Source organism: Carcharodon carcharias, chromosome 4, assembly GCF_017639515.1.
Source record: "Carcharodon carcharias isolate sCarCar2 chromosome 4, sCarCar2.pri, whole genome shotgun sequence".
In the NCBI taxonomy this organism is placed as follows: Eukaryota; Metazoa; Chordata; class Chondrichthyes; order Lamniformes; family Lamnidae; genus Carcharodon; species Carcharodon carcharias.
Genome location: NC_054470.1, coordinates 161541567 through 161562700, shown reverse-complemented (window position 1 = coordinate 161562700; position 21134 = coordinate 161541567). Strand labels below are relative to the sequence as shown.

Here is a 21134-nt window from a genome sequence, read left to right as displayed (position 1 = left end):
GGGAAATATAAGCTGGTTTAAGGTGGTGGGGGGGGGGGAATGGAGGGGGGTGTTGTTGTAGGGACAAACAAGCAGTGATAGGAGCAGATCATCAAAAGATGTCACAGACAAAAGAACACAGAAGTGTTGAATTTGGTGATATAATCTAAATGAATGTGCTAATTAAGAATGGATGGTAGGGCACTCAAGGTATAGCTCTAGTGGGGGTGGGGGAGCACTGACCTCTACCTCGCGGAGGCTGAGCGTCAACTCGCAGACACTTCCTCCTACCTCTCCCTGGACCATGACCCCACCACTGAACATCAAGCCATTGTTTCCAGGACTGTCACTGACCTCATCTCCTCTGGGGATCTTCCTTCCACAGCTTCCAACCTGCTAGTCGCCCAACCTCGGACGGCCCGCTTCCACCTCCTACCCAAAATCCACAAACAGAACTGTCCTGGTAGACTGATTGTGTCAGCTTGCTCCTGCCCCACGGAACTAATTTCTCGTTATCTTGACTCCCTTCTCTCTCCCCTTGTCCAGTCCCTTCCCACCTACATCCGTGATTCCTCTGACACCTTTCGTCACATCAACAATTTCCAGTTCCCTGGCCCCAACCGCTTCCTCTTCACCATGGACGTCCAATCCCTCCACACCTCCATCCCCCACCAGGATGGTCTGAGGGCCCTTAGCTTCTTCGTCGAACAGAGGCCCGAACAATCCCTATCCACCACTACTCTCCTGCGTCTGGCTGAACTTGTTCTCACACTGAACAATTTCTCCTTCAACTCCTCTCACTTCCTCCAAATAAAAGGTGTGGCTATGGGTACCCGCATGGGCCCCAGCTATGCCTGTCTCTTTATGGGGTATGTGGAACATTCCTTGTTCCAGTCCTACTCTAGCCCCCTTCCACAACTCTTTCTCCGGTACATCGATGATTACTTTGGTGCTGCTTCATGCTCTCGTTGGGACTTGGAAAAATTTATCAATTTGGCTTCCAATCTCCACCCCTCCATCATTTTCTCGTGGTCCATCTCTGACACTTCCCTTCCCTTCCTTGACTTCTCTGTCTCAATCTCTGGTGATAGACTGCCCACCAATATCCATTACAAGCCTACCGACTCCCACAGCTACCTCAACTACAGCTCCTCACACCCCGCTTCCTGTAAGGACTCTATCCCATTCTCTCAGTTCCTTCGCCTCCGTCGCATCTGTTCCGATGATGCTACCTTCAAAAACAGTTCCTCTGACATGTCCTCCTTCTTCCTTAACAAAGGTTTTCCACCCATGGTCGTTGACAGGGCCCTCAACTGTGTCCGGCCCATCTCCCGCGCATCCACCCTCACGCCTTCTGCCCTCTCCCAGAAACATGATAGGGTCCCCCTTGTCCTCACTCATCACCCCACCAGCCTCCACATTCAAAGGATCATCCTCCGCCATTTCCGCCAACTCCAGCATGATGCCACCACCAAACACATCTTCCCTTCAGCCCCCCTGTTGGCATTCCGTAGGGATCGTTCCCTCCGGGACACCCTGGTCCATTCCTCCATCACCCCCTACTCCGCAACCCCCACCTATGGCACCTCCCCATGCCCCTTCACTTCCTCTTTCCTCACCGTTCAAGGGCCCAAACACTCCTTTCAAGTGAAGCAGCATTTCACTTGCATTTCCCCCAACTTAGTCTACTGTATTCATTGCTCCCAATGCGGTCTCCTCTACATTGGAGAGACCAAACGTAAACCGGGCGACCGCTTTGCAGAACACCTGCGGTCTGTCCGCAAGACTGACCCAAACCTCCCTGTCGCTTGCCATTTTAACACTCCACCCTGTTCTCTTGCCCATGTCTATCCTTGGCCTGCTGCATTGTTCCAGTGAAGCCCAACGCAAACTGGAGGAACAGCACCTCATCTTCCGCCTAGGCACTTTACAGCCTTCCGGACTGAATACTGAATTCAACAACTTTAGGTCTTGAGCTCCCTCCTCCATCCCCACCCCCTTTCTGTTTCTTCCCCCTTCCTTTTGTATTTTTTCCCAATAATTTATATAGATTTTTCTTTTCCCACCTATTTCCATTATTTTTAAATCTTTTATGCTCCCCCACCCCCACTAGAGCTGTACCTTGAGTGCCCTATCATCCATTCTTAATTAGCACATTCGTTTAGATAATATCACCAATTTCAACACTTGTGTTCTTTTGTGACATCTTTTGATGATCTGCTCCTATCACTGCTTGCTTGTCCCTACAACAATACCCCCCTCACTCCACTTCTCCACCCCCCCTCCCCCCCCAAACCAGCTTATATTTCCCTCTCCTTGTAAAGAAAAATCAGTTCTATGGAAGGGTCATGAGGACTCGAAACGTCAACTCTTTTCTTCCCCGCCGATGCTGCCAGACCTGCTGAGTTTTTCCAGGTAATTCTGCTTTTGTTTTGGATTTCCAGCATCCGCAGTTTTTTGTTTTTATAACATTGTAGAATGTTGATGGCACCTGGAGCTAGGTGGTCGAGAGCACTATGCGCGCATGCGCGCCGCTCTCTCCCGGTGGCGACAGTTGAATGTGAGGCGCGCGATTTCCGGTTACATTTTGCACCGTTTCCTCTAGGAACACAAGCATGGCGGATCCCAGAACTCGACAGATAAAAATCAAAACCGGGGTGGTGAAGCGGTGAGTGGAAATGTAACTCAGCAGGAAGGAGATAACGGCTCCTGGGTCGTGTGGCTGGCTCGAGCGCTGAGCTGCACCTCATTACATGGCCCCCCCGAGCGGCCAGGCTGCTGCCGCTGGTCGAGGCCCAGACTGGACGGAGGTTCCCCCCGCCCTTCGCCCCCAGCTCAAAAGTTGCTGACTCACTTCAGCCGCTATTTATTTTGGGGCGAAATTTCGTTATTGGGCTTTTGTGATTGAAGGACGACAGTGTCAAGGCCCCACTTGGCTTTGATGGAATTTAAAGAGCTGTTGTAGATGGATGGTAGATTAAACCCAAGGATTGAGCAGATATTACTGACACTGTTTTTGGTACAAATGCTACACGAGCAAGTTGGCTTGGGTTTTGAAGGAGTTCACACCAAAGGCAATGGGCAGTAACATTCCAACATTGTCATCTTTCAATTTCAACTGCAGAGTCCTTTCACAAAGGAGAACTCAGGGCAGACATCTGAAACAACTAGATTCTAAAATTGAAACCAAGATAGCTGTGGGAATCTGTTGGGCAAAGCTAGTTTATTTTCTCATAACAAATGTATGATAGCTTTATTGTGGTAACAAATTGTGACTTCAGTGCCTGCAGGGCTTTTCCCTTTACAATGCTTGTTTCTGGGTGGTTATTAATGCTTTGTTTATGGATGCTCTTCCTTATATCAATCCTCAAGCTTTTATTAGTTTGTACCTTTGACCTTTTGCATTGCGTTTGTGATATATCTTGAAATAGCCCTTAGGATTAACTTGTTCATATTCCCTCTTATTTGTCTCCTTTGAAAATAAGAGATGAATATTTTCTTTTAAGTTAATGTTCAATCTTGTGGCTTTCTTTTCATTTTGTTATTGTTGATGTCAGAACTGAACCTTGATCAGAGTACTGTACAGTTTCAGCATGCCAACCTCAGACTTAGACAATTTCGCCAAATCAGTAGAGTTCAATAATGCATGTTTTGGTTCAGATGAGACTTGTCTTCTCTTTCCATCCTGCACTTTTACCCCTGTTATCCCCAAAGGATCTATTCTTGGTCCCCTGATATTTTTTAATGACATGAAGCCCCCTTGGTATCATCTGAAAATGTAGCATCAGTTTCCACATGTATGCTGACAACACCTAGCCTTACATCAACAGTACATCTCTCAACCCCACCACTGTCTCTAAATTGTCAGACTGCTTGCCTGACACGCAGTACTGGATTAGTAAACAATTCTTCCAACTAAATATTGGGAAGACCAAAGCCATTGTCTGATTCCTGGTCCCCAATTCCATCCCCCTCCCTGGCAAATGTCTGAGGCTGAACAGCCTGTTCACAACCGTGATGTCATATTTGACCCTGACGTGTGCTTCCAACCGTGCTAAGATCAGCTTTTTCCACCTCTAATATCACCCCATTCTGCTGTTGCCTCAGGTTATCTGCTGCTGAAACCCTCTAGACCTAACTATTTTAATGCATCCCTGGCTGGCATCCCATATTCTACCCGTTGTAAACTTGTGGTCATCCAAACCTCTGCCCGTGCCCTATTTCATACCAAATTCCGTCCACCTGTCATTCCTCTCCTCGGCTGACCTAAATTGGATCAAGGTTAAATAATGTCTAGATTTTAAAATTCTCATTCTTGTTTTCAAATTCTTCCATGGACTTGCCCTCCCAATCTATGATCTCCTCCAGCTCCCTAGCTTGCTGAGATTTCTGTACTGCTCTAATTTTGGCATCTTGAGCATATCCCTGATTTTAATCATTCCACCATTGATGGCCGTATCTTCAGTTACCAAGGCCCTAAACTCTGGAACTCCCTCCTTAAACTTTCCTGCTTCTCTACCTTTCCTGATTTTAAGATGTATCTTAAAACCTACCTTTTTGAAACTTTGGCCATCTGTTCTAAAATCGCATTCTGTGGTTTATTGTCAAATTTTGCCCTAATGAAACTCCTTGGGACATTTTGTTATATTACAGGTGCTATATAAATTCCCTTCCAAGTCACACGCCATCCTGACTTGGAACTAAAACGCTGTTCCTTCACTGTCGCTGGGTCAAAATCCTGGAACTCCCTTCCTAACAGCACTGTGGGTATTGTGACAATATATGGACTGCAGCGGTTCAAGAAGGCAGCACACCACCTTCTCAAGGGCAATTAGGAATGGGCAATAAATGCTGGCCCAGCCAGTGGCTGGAATCTATTGTCTTGCCCAAACACAGGTGTTGAAAGAACAAAGCAACAATTGGTGACAGCTAAAGTGGGATAAATTTCAGTCACAGACCAAATAAGCTATTAAAATTTCTCGGATTGAAACAACAAATATAAACGTAATCTTCTAATGAAAGGTAGAATTGGGTTGTCTAACAACAGAGGAAAGGTAATGTTACCAGAAAGCTGAATTAATAATAAGGGACTAGAGGGTTCAATGCTAGTATGTGGAAGTGTTGTAAGTCACAAGACTAAAGAAAAGCTATGTAGCCCAGGATGAGCAGCAGAGGTAGGAACCTGGAGAAAACCAATGACAATGATTACAATGAACCTACAAGCATGATGAAGAGTTTTCCTGCCTTTCACAGAGAGGTAATTCCAGGGAAATAAAAAAAAATGTTGCAAATTCAAAAGGAGATCTCTATCCACATGCCTTCAAATGGGCAATGAGCCCCAATACCTGAGATCAGTGGGCAATGGTCCACTTGACTTAGTTCATCATTTTGTACCAAATAACGATTAAATCTTATTTTGATCCAAATTTTTAAGGAAGAACAAAAGTACACTGATTTTTCAGTGCATTTAAATAATTTAAAAAACCATCATAGTTGGCAGAGAGAAATAAGCACTGAAAAATTGGTATTATGTTTTAGGACGGCAATGGCTTTATTTTCTTGAGTTAGGTCCAATGTATTGTGAAATTAGGTTTTGTTTTTCACTTTGTTAGCCATGGTAGTTGGTAGTACTCTTGCTTTGAGTCCCAGATTCTGGGCTCAAGCCCTACTCCAGGATTTGAGCCCAAAAATCCACACTTAAACTCCATTGCGTTACTGAGGGATTGCTGCACTGTCTGAGGTGCCGTATTTCGGATGAAACATTAAACCACGGTCTCATCTACCTGTGCAGGTGGATGTAAGAGACCGCATGGCACAATTTCGAATGATAACAAGGGAGTTATCACTGACTCCCACAGCTACCTCGACTACAGCTCCTCACACCCCATTTCCTGTAAGGACTCCATCCCATTCTCTCAGTTCATTCGCCTCCGTTGCATCTGTTCCAATGATGCTACCTTCAAAAACAGTTCCTCTGACATGTCCTCCTTCTTCCTTAACAAAGGTTTTCCACCCACGGTCGTTGACAGGGCCCTCAACCATGTCTGGCCCATCTCCCGCGCATCCGCCCTCACGCCTTCTCCTCCCTCCCAGAAACATGATAGGGTCCCCCTTGTCCTCACTTATCACCCCACCAGCCTCCACATTCAAAGGATGATCCTCCGCCATTTCCGCCAACTCCAGCATGATGCCACCACCAAACACATCTTCCCTTCACTCCCCCTTGTTGGCATTCTGTAGGGGTCGTTCCCTCCGGGACACCCTGGTCCACTCCTCCAACATCCCCTACTCCTCAACCCCCACCTATGGCACCTCCCCATGCCCACGCAAAAGATGTAACACCTGCCCCTTCACTTCCTCTCTCCTCACCGTCCAAGGGCCCAAACACTCCTTTCAAGTGAAGCAGCATTTCACTTGCATTTCCCCCAACTTAGTCTACTGTATTCATTGCTCCCAATGCGGTCTCCTCTACATTGGAGAGACCAAACGTAAACCGGGCGACCGCTTTGCAGAACACCTGCGGTCTGTCCGCAAGAATGACCCAAACCTCCCTGTCGCTTGCCATTTTAACACTCCACCCTGCTCTCTTGCCCACATGTCTGTCCTTGGCCTGCTGCATTGTTCCAACGCAAACTGGAGGAACAGCACCTCATCTTCCGCCTAGGCACTTTACAGCCTTCCGGACTGAATATTGAATTCAACAACTTTAGGTCTTGAGCTCCCTCCTCCATCCCCACACCCTTTCTGATTCTTCCCCCTTCCTTTTGTTTTTTTTTCCTTTTCCAATAATTTATATAGATTTTTCTTTTCTCACCTATTTCCATTATTTTTAAATCTTTTATGCTCCCCCAACCCCACTAGAGCTATACCTTGAGTGCCCTACCATCCATTGTTAATTAGCACATTCGTTTAGATATTATCACCAACTTCAACACCTGTGTTCTTTTGTTCTTTTGTCTGTGACAAAAGATCTGCTCCTATCCTAACACCATCCCCCTTCACTTCTTCCCCACCCCCCCCCAACCTTAAACCAGCTTATATTTCCCTCTCCTTTAAAGAAAGATCAGTTCTGTTGAAGGGTCATGAGGACTCGAAACGTCAACTCTTTTCTTCTCCGCCGATGCTGCCAGACCTGCTGAGTTTTTCCAGGTAATTCTGTTTTTGTTTTGGATTTCCAGCATCCGCAGTTTTTTGTTTTTATCTGAGTTATCACTGATATCTGGCCAAATCAACATCACAAAAAAAGTAACTGGTCATTATGTTAGGAAATAGGGATAGTTTAAGTAAGTTGTATTTTTAGGTGTTGGAATGAGTTTTAACTTTAATGTTTAAGTTTAATTTGTATGTCTGTATCTGTGTTAAGAAAAAGTCAAATTGAGTTTTAGTTTAACTTTAAAAGGTGCCTTCTTTTCTAACAGAAGTTTTATGACTGTTGCAGCTAAGTTAAACAAACAAGAGTAGGGAAACTGGGCTGTTGTTTAGCAGCAGGGGTCCAGAGAGGCAGTTCCCTCCCACAGACACACACACAATAAACTAGAAACAGCAGTTTGATTTGGAAGTTGTTTGAGTTCAGTTGGTTTTGAAAGTAGCTGCCTGGAGAGACTGGAGCAAAGGGGACACAGCCAGTCCCAAGCTAAAGAAAAGATCCCAAAGTCCAGGGGACAAAGTCCAGGGGAGTGGAACAGGAAAAAGTCCCAAGCAGACATTCTAGCCAAAGGAAGGACAGGAAGCTGGAAAAGGTCCTGTTAAGTGAAGTTAAAAGTGAGGGGCAGAGAAAGGCTTCAAGCTTAAAAGAAAACAGCTTGCAAGAGGCCAAAGGGTCCAAGCAGAGAACTGGAGGCCTGTAATATTTGCTATGGGCATGTGGAGCAGTGGTGTACTGATGATAGCTGAGTCGGTGAGAGAGTGCGTGGAAGAAAGCTTGAATACATGTGGTGACCCGGGGAGAGGAACATCGGAAGGAGAGTTCAAACCCTGGAGGTGTGAACCCTTGCAGAAGGCGTCTGAAAGAAAGTACTGGTTTGGAAGAAGATTCCAAAGCGTGTGAAAGATGGAGTTCAGTGAGGCTGATTGGCTCACAATGTGACAGGCGTCTGGGGGAGTTGAGGAGAGAATCATATCTTTTTGAGGTGGCATCTGTTACTTGGTTTCAGAGTGTGGTGTGCCTGACTACACGTCACCAATTGGTTTACATGGACTGTGTACTTACTGTGAACACTAGAGCATAAGATAGTTTTTGTAAATTGTGCTACCCATTCAAATCTGTATATATCTGTAAGGGTATAGTTGTGGGTGAAGAAGTATTGTAATACATTTCATCTTTTCTTGTTTAATAAATGTTTTATGCTTTTGTTAAAAGTTCGTTATTTGACTCTGGTGACTCTGTTCAATAGCCCCGCTCCACGTATCTAAACAAACAAATAAAAGTCAGTACCTATCAAGCTGGGTCCCACCCTGAGATCGGGATTGTCCAGTGGTAACCTCAACTGCGGAATATAAAGATTATCACATTTGCTATTTTTAGGAGTTTGCTGTGTGCATATTGACTGCCACGTTTCCTACATTACAACAGTGACTACATTTCAAAAAGTACTTCATTGCTGTAAAGCGCTTTGAGATATCCCGTGGTTGTGAAAAGTGCTATTTAAATGCAAGCCTTTTTTATTTTTTTCACTGATTTTGATTTCAGGTTTAAAAAAAAAGGTTGTAAATTTGAAATGCTACAGTAACTGAAGACGGGCCTTCTAGGACTGGTAGAAATGAAAGATGTATAAGAATTGTGATTAGTGTAAGAGAATGTCTTGCTTAATGTTAGAGTGCATGAGTTGATAATTATTTTCTGGAAGTTTAACTAGACAATTTGAAAGTCTGGTTGACCAGCATCCTAGTTGATTGAGCTTAGCATGTTTCAGTCTCAATCAGGAACTCAATGCTGAAGTATGAAGGTAGATATCCAGTTGACCAATGGGGAGTCATTGAAAGGGGTAATCAGCCAACTCTCCCATTAGCCCTAGGTGCACATCACATCACAGAGATAAATGAAATAAGTGCTACAGGGTGAGACTTGAGAGTTGGACTGCACAGTGTTGTGAAAAGCTGATTCATGGTTTATATGTTTAAGAATATAACTTTTAGTTTTAGCAAGTAAAGTGTTAAATGGAAAATCTTGATTGAGAAACTGGTAACAACCCTGAAGTAAATGCAATTAAAAAAGCTTGGATTTTATTATACTTGTAAATTAAACGCAGGTTATTTTTTAAGGTCAGAGTTGATGGTGAAAAAAAATACTTAAAACAATGTGTGACCCGTTTCTGGACCTTGTGGTAAAGCCTATCGTTATCTCCATAAAATAAGCTATAAGTTAGAAATTTTGAGAAAGAGTGTCAATAAACTCCATTAGAGGTAGAAATTATTCATATGGGTTGCAGAACCTAAGAGTTGTATTGAAGGTAAAGTAATGAATTTGCAATTGTCTTTGAACTAAGCCAAAGTATGTACATTGGCCATAGTGATAGCGATTCAGGGCAGTGCCTTGGTTAGAAGGTTCTTTTGTTTAATTAATGTGAATGTGTTTGCTGACAGAGACAAACAGTTCAACTTGGGGCACAGACAGAGGCAGTTGCAGCTTTGCTGTGATGCAGACTGCACCTTGCAGATTAAGGGAGCCCCACAGTAGATGATACTTTGACCAGCCCATTAAGTAGAGAAAATACTAACTTCTTCATTCACCGTGTGGAAAGCAGGTGGGGCTCAATCTCAGTTTGGACATTGTGAGGGATAAGCAGCTGGAAAATATCGCTCTAGTTTGCAGCGAGTGGAAGAAATCAACAGTTGTCCTCGCAGAGCCTTGTGGCAGAAAGCAGTCAACAGAGTTAGCTTGGAAAGCTGTGTGAAGGCTGTTGAATATCTGCCGATATTGTGAATAAAGAGCTGAGGCATCCACAGTCCCAGGGCCTGTAAAGAAAAGATAGAGGATCACGTAGCCAAAAAGCTAATGGAAGACCCCTCATAGAATCTTGCCTTGGAGGATAGCTGGAACACTGAAGAGAATTAAACCGAATTCCAGAGGGTTGGTGGCATACCTTTGGGTTGGTCTCTAGGGAAGTGAATGCACCTTTAAGATTATTGTAACATATAAGGGAATTCTTGGTGGGGAGGGGGGTTGTGAAGCAAAAAGTAAAACTTAGTTGATGGTATATGTGGTTATAAACTATAGCGTCTTGTTAATAGTGTTTGCTTTGTTTAATTCTTATATACAACAAAGTTTGTTTTTGTTTAAAAAGTGAATCTTGTGCAGTAGTTCTGTGATCGGTTGATGCTGTGAGTTTTCCAGGAACTGTCAGCTCTAGCTCAGTTGCCTGAGTCAGAAGGTCATGGGTTTTAGTCCCACTCCAGGACTTCACAAATAACTAGGTTGAAACTTTATTGTAGTGCTAAGGGAGTACACTGCTGGAGGTGTCATCTTTCAAATGGAACTTTAAACCAATGCCCTGTCTACCCTCTCAGGTGAATGTACAAGATCCAAGCCACTATTTTGAGGAGCAGAGAAGTTAAACCTGGTGTCCTAGCCAATATTCATCCCTCAATCAACACCACGAAAACAGATCATCTGGTCATTATCACATTGCAACTCGTGGGTGGGTGCTGTGTGCAAATCGGCAGCCTACACTTGGAAAGAAAATACTTAATTGATTGTAAAATGCTTCAGGACGTCCTGAGGTTGTGAAAGGTGCTATATGAGTGCAAGTCTTTTTTGTGGTGATAATGTAAGATATATAACACCTTTTCCTGATTACTGAGAATGTATAGCTAACAATTATTAAGTGTTACAGGTTGGAGCAGGATGATCTGTTTCTGGAGAATAGCAGTACCACATTCATAATATTTCGGTGGCTGGAGTGTGACTAGAATGTTAATTTTGAATGGCTAAGAAAGTGATAAGAGTTTATGTCATTGCCGTGTCGTGCACTGTTTTTTTTATTATTCATTCATGGGATGTAGGCCTCGCTGGCTGGGCCAGCATTTATTGCCTTTGAGAAGGAGGTGGTGAGCTGCCTTCTTGAACCACTGCAGTCCATGTGGTGTAGGTACACCTACAGTGCTGTATGGAGGGAGTTCTAGGATTTTGAGCCAGTGACAGTGAAGGAACAGCAATATATTTCCAAGTCAGGGTGGTGAGTGACTTGGAGGAGAACTTCCAGGTGCTGGTGTTCCCATCTTTCTGCTGCCCTTATCCTTCTAGATGGTAGTGGTCGTGGGTTGGAAGGTGCTGCCTAAGGAGCCTTGGTGAATTCCTGGAGTGAATGTTAGTGGATGTGGTGCCAATCAAGCGGGCTGCTTTGTCCTGGACGATGTCTAGCTTCTTCAGTGTTGTAGGAGCTGCACTCATCCAGGCAAGTCGGGAGTATTTCATCACACTTCTGACTTGTGCCTTGTAGATGGTGGACAGGCTTTAGGGAGTCAGGAGGTGTGTTACTCGTCACAGGATTCCTAGCTTCTGACCTGCTCTTGTAGCCACAGTATTTACATGGCTAGTCAAATTCAGTTTCTGGTCAATGGTTACCCCCAGGATGTTGATAATGGGGGATTCAGTGATGGTAATGCCATTGAATGTCAAGAGGCGATTGTTAGATTCTCTCTTGTTGGAGATGGTAATTGCCTGACACTTGTGTGGCACGAATATTACTTGCCACTCGTCAGCCCAAGCCTGGATATTCAAAACAAAAACAGAAAACTCAGCAGGTCTGGCAGCATCGGTGGAGAAGAAAAGAGTTGACGTCTCGAGTCCTCATGACCCTTCCACAGAACTGAGTGAATATAAGGAGAGGGGTGAAATATAAGCTGGTTTAAGGTGGGTGCGGTGGTGTGGTTGTAGGGACAAGCAAGCAGTGATAGGAGTAGATAAGCAAAAGATGTCACAGACAAAAGAACACAGAGATTTTGAAGGTAGTGATATTATCTAAACGAATGTGCTAATTAAGAATGGATGGTAGGGCACTCAAAGTACAGCTCTAGTGGGGGCGGGGTGGAAAGACTAGCGGGGCATAAAAGATTTAAAAATAATGGAAATAGGTGAGAAAAGAAAAATCTATATAAATTATTGGAAAAAACAAAAGGAAGGGGGAAGAAACAGAAAGGGGGTGGGGATGGAGGAGGGAGTTCAAGATCTAAAGTTGTTGAATTCAATATTCAGTCCGGAAGGCTGTAAAGTGCAAACTGGAGGAACAGCACCTCATCTTCCGACTAGGCACTTTACAGCCTTCCGGACTGAATATTGAATTCAACAACTTTAAATCTTGAACTCCCTCCTCCATCCCCATCCCCTTTCTGTTTCTTCCCCCTTCCTTTTGTTTTTTTCCAATAACTTATATAGATTTTTCTTTTCCCACCTATTTCCATTATTTTTAAATCTTTTATGCCCTGCTAGTCTTTCCACCCCGCCCCCACTAGAGCTGTACCTTGAGTGCTCTACCATCCATCCTTAATTAGCACATTCGTTTAGATAATATCACTACCTTCAACACCTCTGTATTCTTTTGTTCTTTTGTCTGTGACATCTTTTGCTTATCTGCTCCTTTCACTGCTTGCTTGTCCCTACAACCACACCACCCCCCAACTTCTCTCTCTCTTGCTCGCTCGCGCTCTCTCTCTCTCTCTCTTTCCCCCCCCCCTCCACCCACCCACCTTAAACCAGCTTATATTTCACCCCTCTCCTTATATTCGCTCAGTTCTGTGGAAGGGTCATGAGGACTCAAAACGTCAACTCTTTTCTTCTCCGCCGATGCTGCCAGACCTGCTGAGTTTTTCCAGGTAATTCTGTTTTTGTTTTGGATTTCCAGCATCCACAGTTCTTTGTATTTAAACCTGGATATTGTCCAGGTCTTTGCTGCCTTTGGACATGGACTGCTTCAGTATCCGAGGAGTCACAAATGGTGCTGAACATTGTGCAATCATTAACGAATGTCCCCACTTCAGACCTTCTGATGAAAGGAAGGTCATTGATGAAGCAGCTGAAGATGGCTGGGCCTAGGACATTACTCTGAGGAACTCCTGCAGTGATGCCCTGGTAATGATTTAATAACGATTTAATGGTAATGTACTCATACCACTTGCAGTTTCTCAGCGACATTCTAGAAGACAAAGCTAACCAATGAAGGGTAGTGATGATGAAGTCATTATATAGGGCCATGGGCTTCTCAAAGAGGTGTGAGAAAAATGAAACCTGAGATGAAAGGTATTTCAGAGTTACTGGAGAATTTGGGGTTTGGCTGTTGCTTGTTCGCTATGTGATGAAGCTCTCCTGGAGACAGCTCTAGGCTAGGAGAAGATGCAGTTTGAATCAGCCATCCAGTCAAACCAGAAATGTCTTGGGCTGCAAAGAGTAGTCTTGTTTTGAAATCTTGGATTTCCACAGCAGAATGGAAGAGAGTTTGAGAGGTCTTATGGTATGCTTTTATTAAAGCTTCAGCAGTTTGCCTTGGGTAATATTACTGGATTTTTATAGTTAAACATCTATAAGGGAGTAAAAACAGAAAATGCTGGAAAAACTCAGCAGGTCTGACAGCATTTGTGGAGAGAGAAACAGTTAATGTTTCAAGTCTGCACGACTTCTTCAGAAGAGTAGTGCAGACTCAAAATGTTAACTGTTTCTCTCTCCAGAGATACTGTCAGACCTGCTGAGGTTTTCCAGCATTTTCTGTTTTTATTTCATATTTTCAGCATTCTCTGTTTGTATTTCATATTTTCAGCATTCTCTGTTTGTATTTCATATTTTCAGCATTCTCTGTTTGTATTTCATATTTCCAGCATTTTCTGTTTTTATTTCATATTTCCAGCATCTGCAGTATTTTGCTTTTATCTATAAGGGAGTGTTGCCTGGAAGGTGTTTACATGTGAGGCTGACCAAGTAGGGGGTGTTTTGGAGGAATGTTTTGTAAAACTTAATTTTAACTGTGTAACTGTAATCTTGTGTGCCTAAGTTTTCTTTTCCTCTTGTTAATAAAGCTTTTACTTTTAATTTTTAAAACCCCAAAAGTGATACTGGACCTGGACTTCTTGCTGCTGAGATCAGTACATTTTCTTCTTGTTTTCAGAATATAGAAAAAAAAGAGTATGTCCCGTAAGCCAAGTTTCCCTCTGGGATTTGGCTCGCTCAACAATTAACACCTGCTATGGTCATAACACATTCTACTAATTTTTAAAATATTCTTTCACGCGATGCAAGTGATGCTGGCAGGGCGAGCATTTATTGCCCTTCCCTAATTCCCTTGAGAAGGTGATGGTGAGCAGCCCTCTTGAAAAACTGCAGTTCATGTGGTGTGGGCACACCACACTGCTGTTAAGGAGTTCCAGGATTTTGACCCAGTGATAGTGGAGAAAAGACAATATAGTTCCAAGTAGGATGGTGTCTAGCTTGGAGAAGACCTTGCAGGTGGTGGTGTTCCCTTGTACCTGCTGCCCTTGTCATTCTAGGTGGTAGAAGTTGCAGGGTTTTGAAGGTGCAATTGAAGAAAGCTTGGCAAGTATCTGCAATGCATCTTGTAGATGGTTCACGCTTCTGCCAGTGATGGAGGAAGTGAATGCTAGGGTAGTTAATGAAGTGCCAATAAAGTGGGCTGCTTTGTTCTGGTTGGTATTGAGCTTCATGTTGTTGGAGCCGCATTCATCTAGGCAAGTGGAGAGTATTGCATCACACCTCTTGTACCTTGTAGATGGTGGATAGACTTTGGGGAGTTACTTGCTGCAATGTTCCCAGCCTCTGACTTATTCTTACATTTGTATGCTCAGTCTAGTTAAGTCTCTGGTCAGTGGTAATCCCCAGGATGTTGCTGGTGGGGAATTTAGTGATGGTAATGCCGTTGAACGTCAAGGAGCAATGGTTAGATTCTCTGGCATGAATGTAACTTTTTACTTATTGGTCAAATTGTGAACATTTTCCAGGACTTTCTACACCCTTTCTGAGACCTTGACATCTTTACTAAAGTGTGGCTTTTAGGAAAGCTGAGCCCAGCAGGTATTTTACAAAACTTTAGCATAACTTCCTTGGTTTTGTATTCCATTCCACTGTTAACAAAGCAAACTGGAGGAACAACACCTCATCTTCCGACTAGGGACTTTACAGCCTTCCGGACTGAATATTGAATTCAACAACTTTAGGTCATGAGCTCCCTCCCCCATCCCCACCCCCTTTCTGTTTCCCCCTTCCTTTTTTTTCCAATAAATTATAAAGATTTTCCTTTTCCCACCTATTTCCATTAAAAAAAAAACCCCACTAGAGCTATACCTTGAGTGCCCTACCATCCATTCTTAATTAGCACATTTGTTTAGATAATATCACCAACTTTAACTTTAACACCTATGTGTTCTATTGTACTATTGTCGTTGACATCTTTTGATGATCTGCTTCTATCACTGCTTGTTTGTCCCTACAACCACACCCCCCCCTCCACCTCTCTGTCTCTCTATCTCTCTGCCCCCCACACACACACCTTAAACCAGCTTATATTTCAGCGCTTTCCTGGACTCGAACTCAAGTTCTGTCGAAGGGTCATGAGGACTCGAAACGTCAACTCTTTTCTTCTCCGCCGATGCTGCCAGACCTGTTGAGTTTTTCCAGGTAATTCTGTTTTTGCCAAAGATTCATATGCCTTTTTAACAACCTTCTTAGCTTATCCTGCCATCTTCAAAGGGAGTGTATATATACCTCCAGGTTTCCCTGTTCCTGATCCCCTTTAAAAATTATATCATTTAGTTCATGTTGCCTCTCCTCATTATTCTTTCTAAAATGAATCCCTTCACACTTTTCTACATTAAATTTTATCTGCCGTGTATGTGTCCTTCTTGTCTATGCCCTACTAGTGTGTTGCTATCCTGTCATTATTACATTTGAGTTTTGTGTCGCCTGGGAACTTTGAAAATTATGGCCTCTATGCCCATTTTCAGGTCACTAATATATATCAAAAAGAGCACTAGTCCTAAAATATTGACTGATGGGGAACACCACTTCCCTCCAGATTGAAAAATAACCATTTAACACCACTGTTTTCGCTGCTCCCAATGCAGTCTCCTCTACCTTGGGGAGTCTAAATACAGACTGGGTGACCACTTTTCAGAACACCTTTGCTTAGTCTGCAAGCATGACCCTGACCTTCCTGTCCTTTGCCAATTCAACACACCATTCTGCCCTCCATGCTCGCATGTCTGTTCCTGTGAAGCCCAGTGCAAACTGGAGGAACAGCACCTCATCTTCTGATTTGGGCACCTTACAGCCTTCTGGACATAACATTGAGTTGAACAACTTCAGACCATGAACTGTCTCCCCCCTCTTGACCCCTTTTTTGACCTCCAATTTTTATTTATTTTAGTTATAAATTTTATGCATTTATTTATTCATTTTATTTATCCTTTTTCCCTGAACAGCCCCCTTTTTCCCCGCACTCCCCACAGAGTCATCTGTCACTTTATGTTTTGCTTTTCAGAGCGCTGACCCTGGTTCTGCTATTAACACCTTCTGTTATTTTACCTTTATGCCACTATCAGCATCTTCTTTACTTTTTACTACTATCATTAACACTCCCTTTGTCTTTTGTCCATGACATCTTTGTTACTCACTCCTTAGCTGTCACCTATCCCTTGCCTTCTATCTCACGCCACCCCTTCTTAAACATTATAAAATCCATCGCATTTCTACTTTTCTTTAGCTCTGAAGAAGAGTCATAAGGACTCAATGTTGACACTATTTCTCTCTCCACAGATGCCACCAGATCTGTTGAGTTTTTCCAGCAGTTTCTATTTTTATTTCATGTTTCTAGCATCCGCAGTATTTTGTTTTTATCATTCAATACTGCTCTTTGTTCTTCTGTTCCTTAGTGTGACCTATTTGTTTCAATGTGTAGTGCCTTTGAATTTTTTTGCACATACAAATTATCTTAAACAGGACAACCGTGACCAGTCTCTGCAGTACCTTGTAGGTGGGTGCACAACTATGCATGCGCACACCTTGTGGGGAACACTGACCCTAGCCAATTTTGTATTCATGCTGTCACTACCCCTTTTAATTCCATGGGTTTTAATTTTGCTGTTAAGTCTATTATATGGTACTTTGGGCTTTTAAAAGGCATTTGATGTATATGCAACATTAACTGCAGTACCATCATCAACCCTCTCGATTACTTCAAAGAACTCGATCAAATTAGTCAAACACAATTTGTCTTCAACAAAGATATGGTGTGTTTCATTTATTAGCCCGTTCTTTTCCAAATACTGATTAATTCTGACCTGGTTTATTGTCTCTTATTTTCCCCATCACCAACATTAGGCATCTGATCTGCAGTTGTCAAGTTTATCCCACTCCCCTTTTTTAAACGGATGTCCAATATTTGCAATACCCCAGTTCTCTACTGCCACCCTCACTTCCTTGGAGTTCACCTGAGGCATGGTTGAAGATGGGGCATGTTTCGAAGGTGGAAGTAGGCAGCCTTGGTGATGGTGTGTATATGTGATTGGAAGTTCATTTCAGGACAGTTAGGAAGCCAAGGTTGTGAACGGTCTGGTTTAGCCTCAGATAGTAACTGAAAAAAGGGATGAAGTTGGTGTACTTCTGCCCAGGAGAATCTTGGAAGTGTGAGCTGACCTTAGACTTGACCACAAAATCTAGGCTGATGCTGCAGCACTGAAGGAATGCTATGTTCTGAGGTGCCAAACTTTTGGATGGGATCCAAAACCGAAGCCATCCCATTGATGGTTGTAAAAGGTCCCATGCCATTATCCTGAGAAAGCGGGGGAGTTCTCCTGGTGCCCTGCTCAATACTTGCCCCATACCACCTGGTGACCTCATCTTTGATTTTTGTACTTTGCAACCTTCTGGCCTCAACACAGAGCTCAGTAACTTCAGATCATAACTACTGCTGCCATTTTCTTGGAGAGCTGGTATTGATTCTGCTGTTGCCATTTACATCTGTTCTGAACTCATCTTTCATCTCCAGAAAATGCTGAAGATACACAACTGTTCAGGCAGTACCTGAAAGAAGAAGAAACAGTTTATGACATTTGAATTGTGTAACCCAGGATTTTCCAACATACAGCTAGAGTCTGGTCTGCCAAGGGTTTATATCTGGCTTGCAGACCAGAGTTCAAAATACAGGTAAGTGGAAGTGATAGATTCTGCAAGGAGTTGCTCTCCAAAAGGCGCACAGGTGCCTATCAATAGCAAAGGGGGGGGGGGGGGGTGGGGGGGGTGTGGAGAAACAGCCTGTGATTGAAGGAGCAGTGAGTAGTAGTGGGTAGGTGAGTGACGATACTCAGCTTGAAACCTGAACAGTTGAACAGAGGCAGGAAGTAGGCAGAGGAGGAGTGAGGCTGTGAGGGAGAGGCTGCCTGCTCAGGTGGAGGGTGGGTGGGGAGAGGCTGCCTGTTTGGATTGGTGGGGGGTGGTGGAAGAGGTTTCAAGAGAGAGACTGACTGTTGGGAGGTTGGGTGGGGAAGAAGCTGCAAGGGAGAAGCTGCCTGCCAGGCTGTGGGGAGGATGGGGAAGAAGCTGCCTGCCTGGGTGTGGGGAGGGTGGGGAAGAGGCTGCCTCCCAGGTAGTTGGGGGATGGTGGTGGGAAAGAAGCTGCAAGGGAGAAGTTGTCTGCTGGTGGGGGATGGGAACAGTCAAAAAGCTGATAGTGCTCTCTAAGATTTTCTGTACAGATCGTGAATGGTGACATAGTATTCAGCCATCGAGAATCTTGCAGCCAAGTCCAATCCTATTGTCTGCTGTGCACTTTCCAATAAAGGTCACTGAATGGTGATCAGGTGCAGAATGAATTCTTCTTTCACTCCACTAAGTCAGGAGTAAAAGGCCAATTATAGCACATGTGCTTCCACCTGAGCTAAGGTTAGCCAGTCAACACTTGAACGTAAAATCTTCCTGGTCTGCAAGAGTTGGATCCACACATTGCCATGTCTTTAACTTTGAGCCTTCAAGGGAATTATTTTTGTACTTCTTGGAAATATGTGAATGCCATGATTTTCAAAGAATGAGTGAGTGCTCTATTGTGCAAAATATGGTAGCATAAGAGTCTTGATGAAGTTTTACTGATGTTGGTTTGAAAAAAACATGGGTGATACCTGGATTCTTGCCCTTTTTGTTGCACTCGGTGTCTAAATTTCCTTTGACTCTGATTTCAACGTAGCAGAAAAATGTAGTCTGTTTTTGCACATCTTTGAAAACCTGAATACATGGTGCAAAATTAGTGACTAATGCCTTGGGAAAGATGGAGGACAAGTCACTGTTATTAATAGAATTGTTTCAACACATTTATACCATGAAATTTATCACCATTTGGGCTCCTGTGACCATTTTGTTTATATTTTTCCTGATTAACACCTTGATAATGCTATTTAAAAAAGACAGAGAGGTTTAGGGAGGGAATTCCAGAGTCTCATTATGTGCTTTGGGGAGGAGTTGATCTGATATGTCCCCAGAAAGCCACCATGCTGAGTTGTGCATGCATAAGTAAATGAGAGGTGATTCAAATGTGTGATGGGCAATTGTTTTAGCAGATAAAAGCAAAATACTACAGATGCTGGAAATCTAGAACAAAAATAAAAATACCTGGAAAACTCAACAGGTCTGACAGCATCTGCGGAGATGGATACAGTTGACAGACTCAAAACGTTAACTGTATCCCTCTCCGCAGATGCTGTCAGACCTGCTGAGTTTTTCCAATAGTTTTAGCAGTGTTGGGTCATTTAGGAATCGCCTACCACCTTGGTTTAGTGACTACAATGCTAGATATCTCACTAAATCAATGTTCAATATTGTGACGAGAAAGTAAGCTGATACAGATAAATTTCTAATGCTTTATCTTTCCAAAATTTTCCCCCAGCCTCGTGAGGGAAAAATTGAAATGTGGCCCCTCATGCAAAAAGGCTGGATGCCCCTGGTCTAGAACATTTGCTGAACATAACTATTTGCCATGCAAATAGCCTTTTTTGTTAACATCTCTATGGAAGCGCATGCAGATTAACATCCAGATTGGTAGATGAAGGTAACTCATTGTGTCAGAAAAACTGACAAGTTTTAGTTAACCTAGAGAACACTATAATGTGGGAATTTGTGATATTGAGTAGAGCTAACACTATTTTAAAAATGATTAACATAGTTGTACGTAAGCAGTTTTTGTTTATATAGTTTCCAAATTTTCAGCTTTTTAAAAGTACCTGTGAAATTGTAGGAAGAACTCTCATGAGAACAGAGTTTAAAATGTCTTTGAACTATAAAGGCATTTTTTTTAACTACTGCTATACTCCCATGCTCTGCCTCCCTGGTTTCTATAGCCCTCGCATATTGTCTTTTAAACTCGAAAAGTTCCCTTTCAGTGTTTCAGTAAAGGACTTACTGGGACCAAGACCAGGATTGATATAAGCACCAGCTGCCCTGCATTCTCTCGCAAGTGCATCTTCCAATTTTACCAGAAAAATATAAAACTAGGCTGGCAAACTGGTGTTTCAGGAAAATTTGATAATGTTGATGGGGATTGGACTGTTTTTCTAGCCTGTACTTAGACTGAAATGTTTCTGATGGAGGCAGCCTTCTAACAGTTACACTTAATACCAAGGAAGAAAGTTATGGAATCGTTGCTGCTGCTATCAATGGGACTGAACCTCTTTGCTTCCAGGCCTTAGAGGGGAGGTGAAAGAAAAAAGTGTTAAGTGTACAGGAGAAGGAGACATTTAAAAGAAAAGTCTGTGGGAGGCTTGAGAAGGAGAAAAGGCATTCAAAGGGAAAGAAACACTGTGACGCATACAGCGAGTGGGAGATGTACAGAAGGAAGAACAGACTTGGAAAGTAAGAAACAGTGAGATTGAGGTGAAGGTGTAAGAGCATGTAAGAGCCATTCATGGAAAAGGTTTGAAGGAAAGATTGAAGATTAATATAAAGACAGATAAAAACAATTGAAGTGGGAGACATGCAGATAGTTAATAAACATATAAACTAGGAGCAGGAGTAGGCCTTCGAGCCTGCTCTGCCATTCGTTATGATCATGGCTGATCATCCAACTCAATAGCCTGCTCCCGCTTTCTCCCCATACCCTTTGACCCCTTTCGCCCCAAGAGCTTTATCTAACTCCTTCTTGAAAGCATACAATATTTTGGTCTCAACTACTTTC

General features: G+C 43.3%; 1 protein-coding gene across 2 annotated transcripts in view; it reads left to right on the top strand.

Annotated features, from left to right (window-relative positions):
* The first annotated feature begins 2515 nt into the window (after positions 1-2515).
* The window catches only part of tbca (tubulin cofactor a), a 91985-nt gene continuing 73366 nt past the window's right edge, over positions 2516-21134 (top strand). Inside the window, exons 1-2 of one of the 2 annotated variants that reach the window (XM_041186829.1) lie at positions 2516-2647; positions 17964-18121. In XM_041186829.1, the coding sequence (XP_041042763.1) occupies positions 18021-18121 (101 nt within the window). In that variant the 5' untranslated portion in view covers positions 2516-2647; positions 17964-18020. The remainder of the gene's footprint in view (positions 2648-17963; positions 18122-21134) is intronic. The other variant, XM_041186830.1, reaches the window with a different exon arrangement.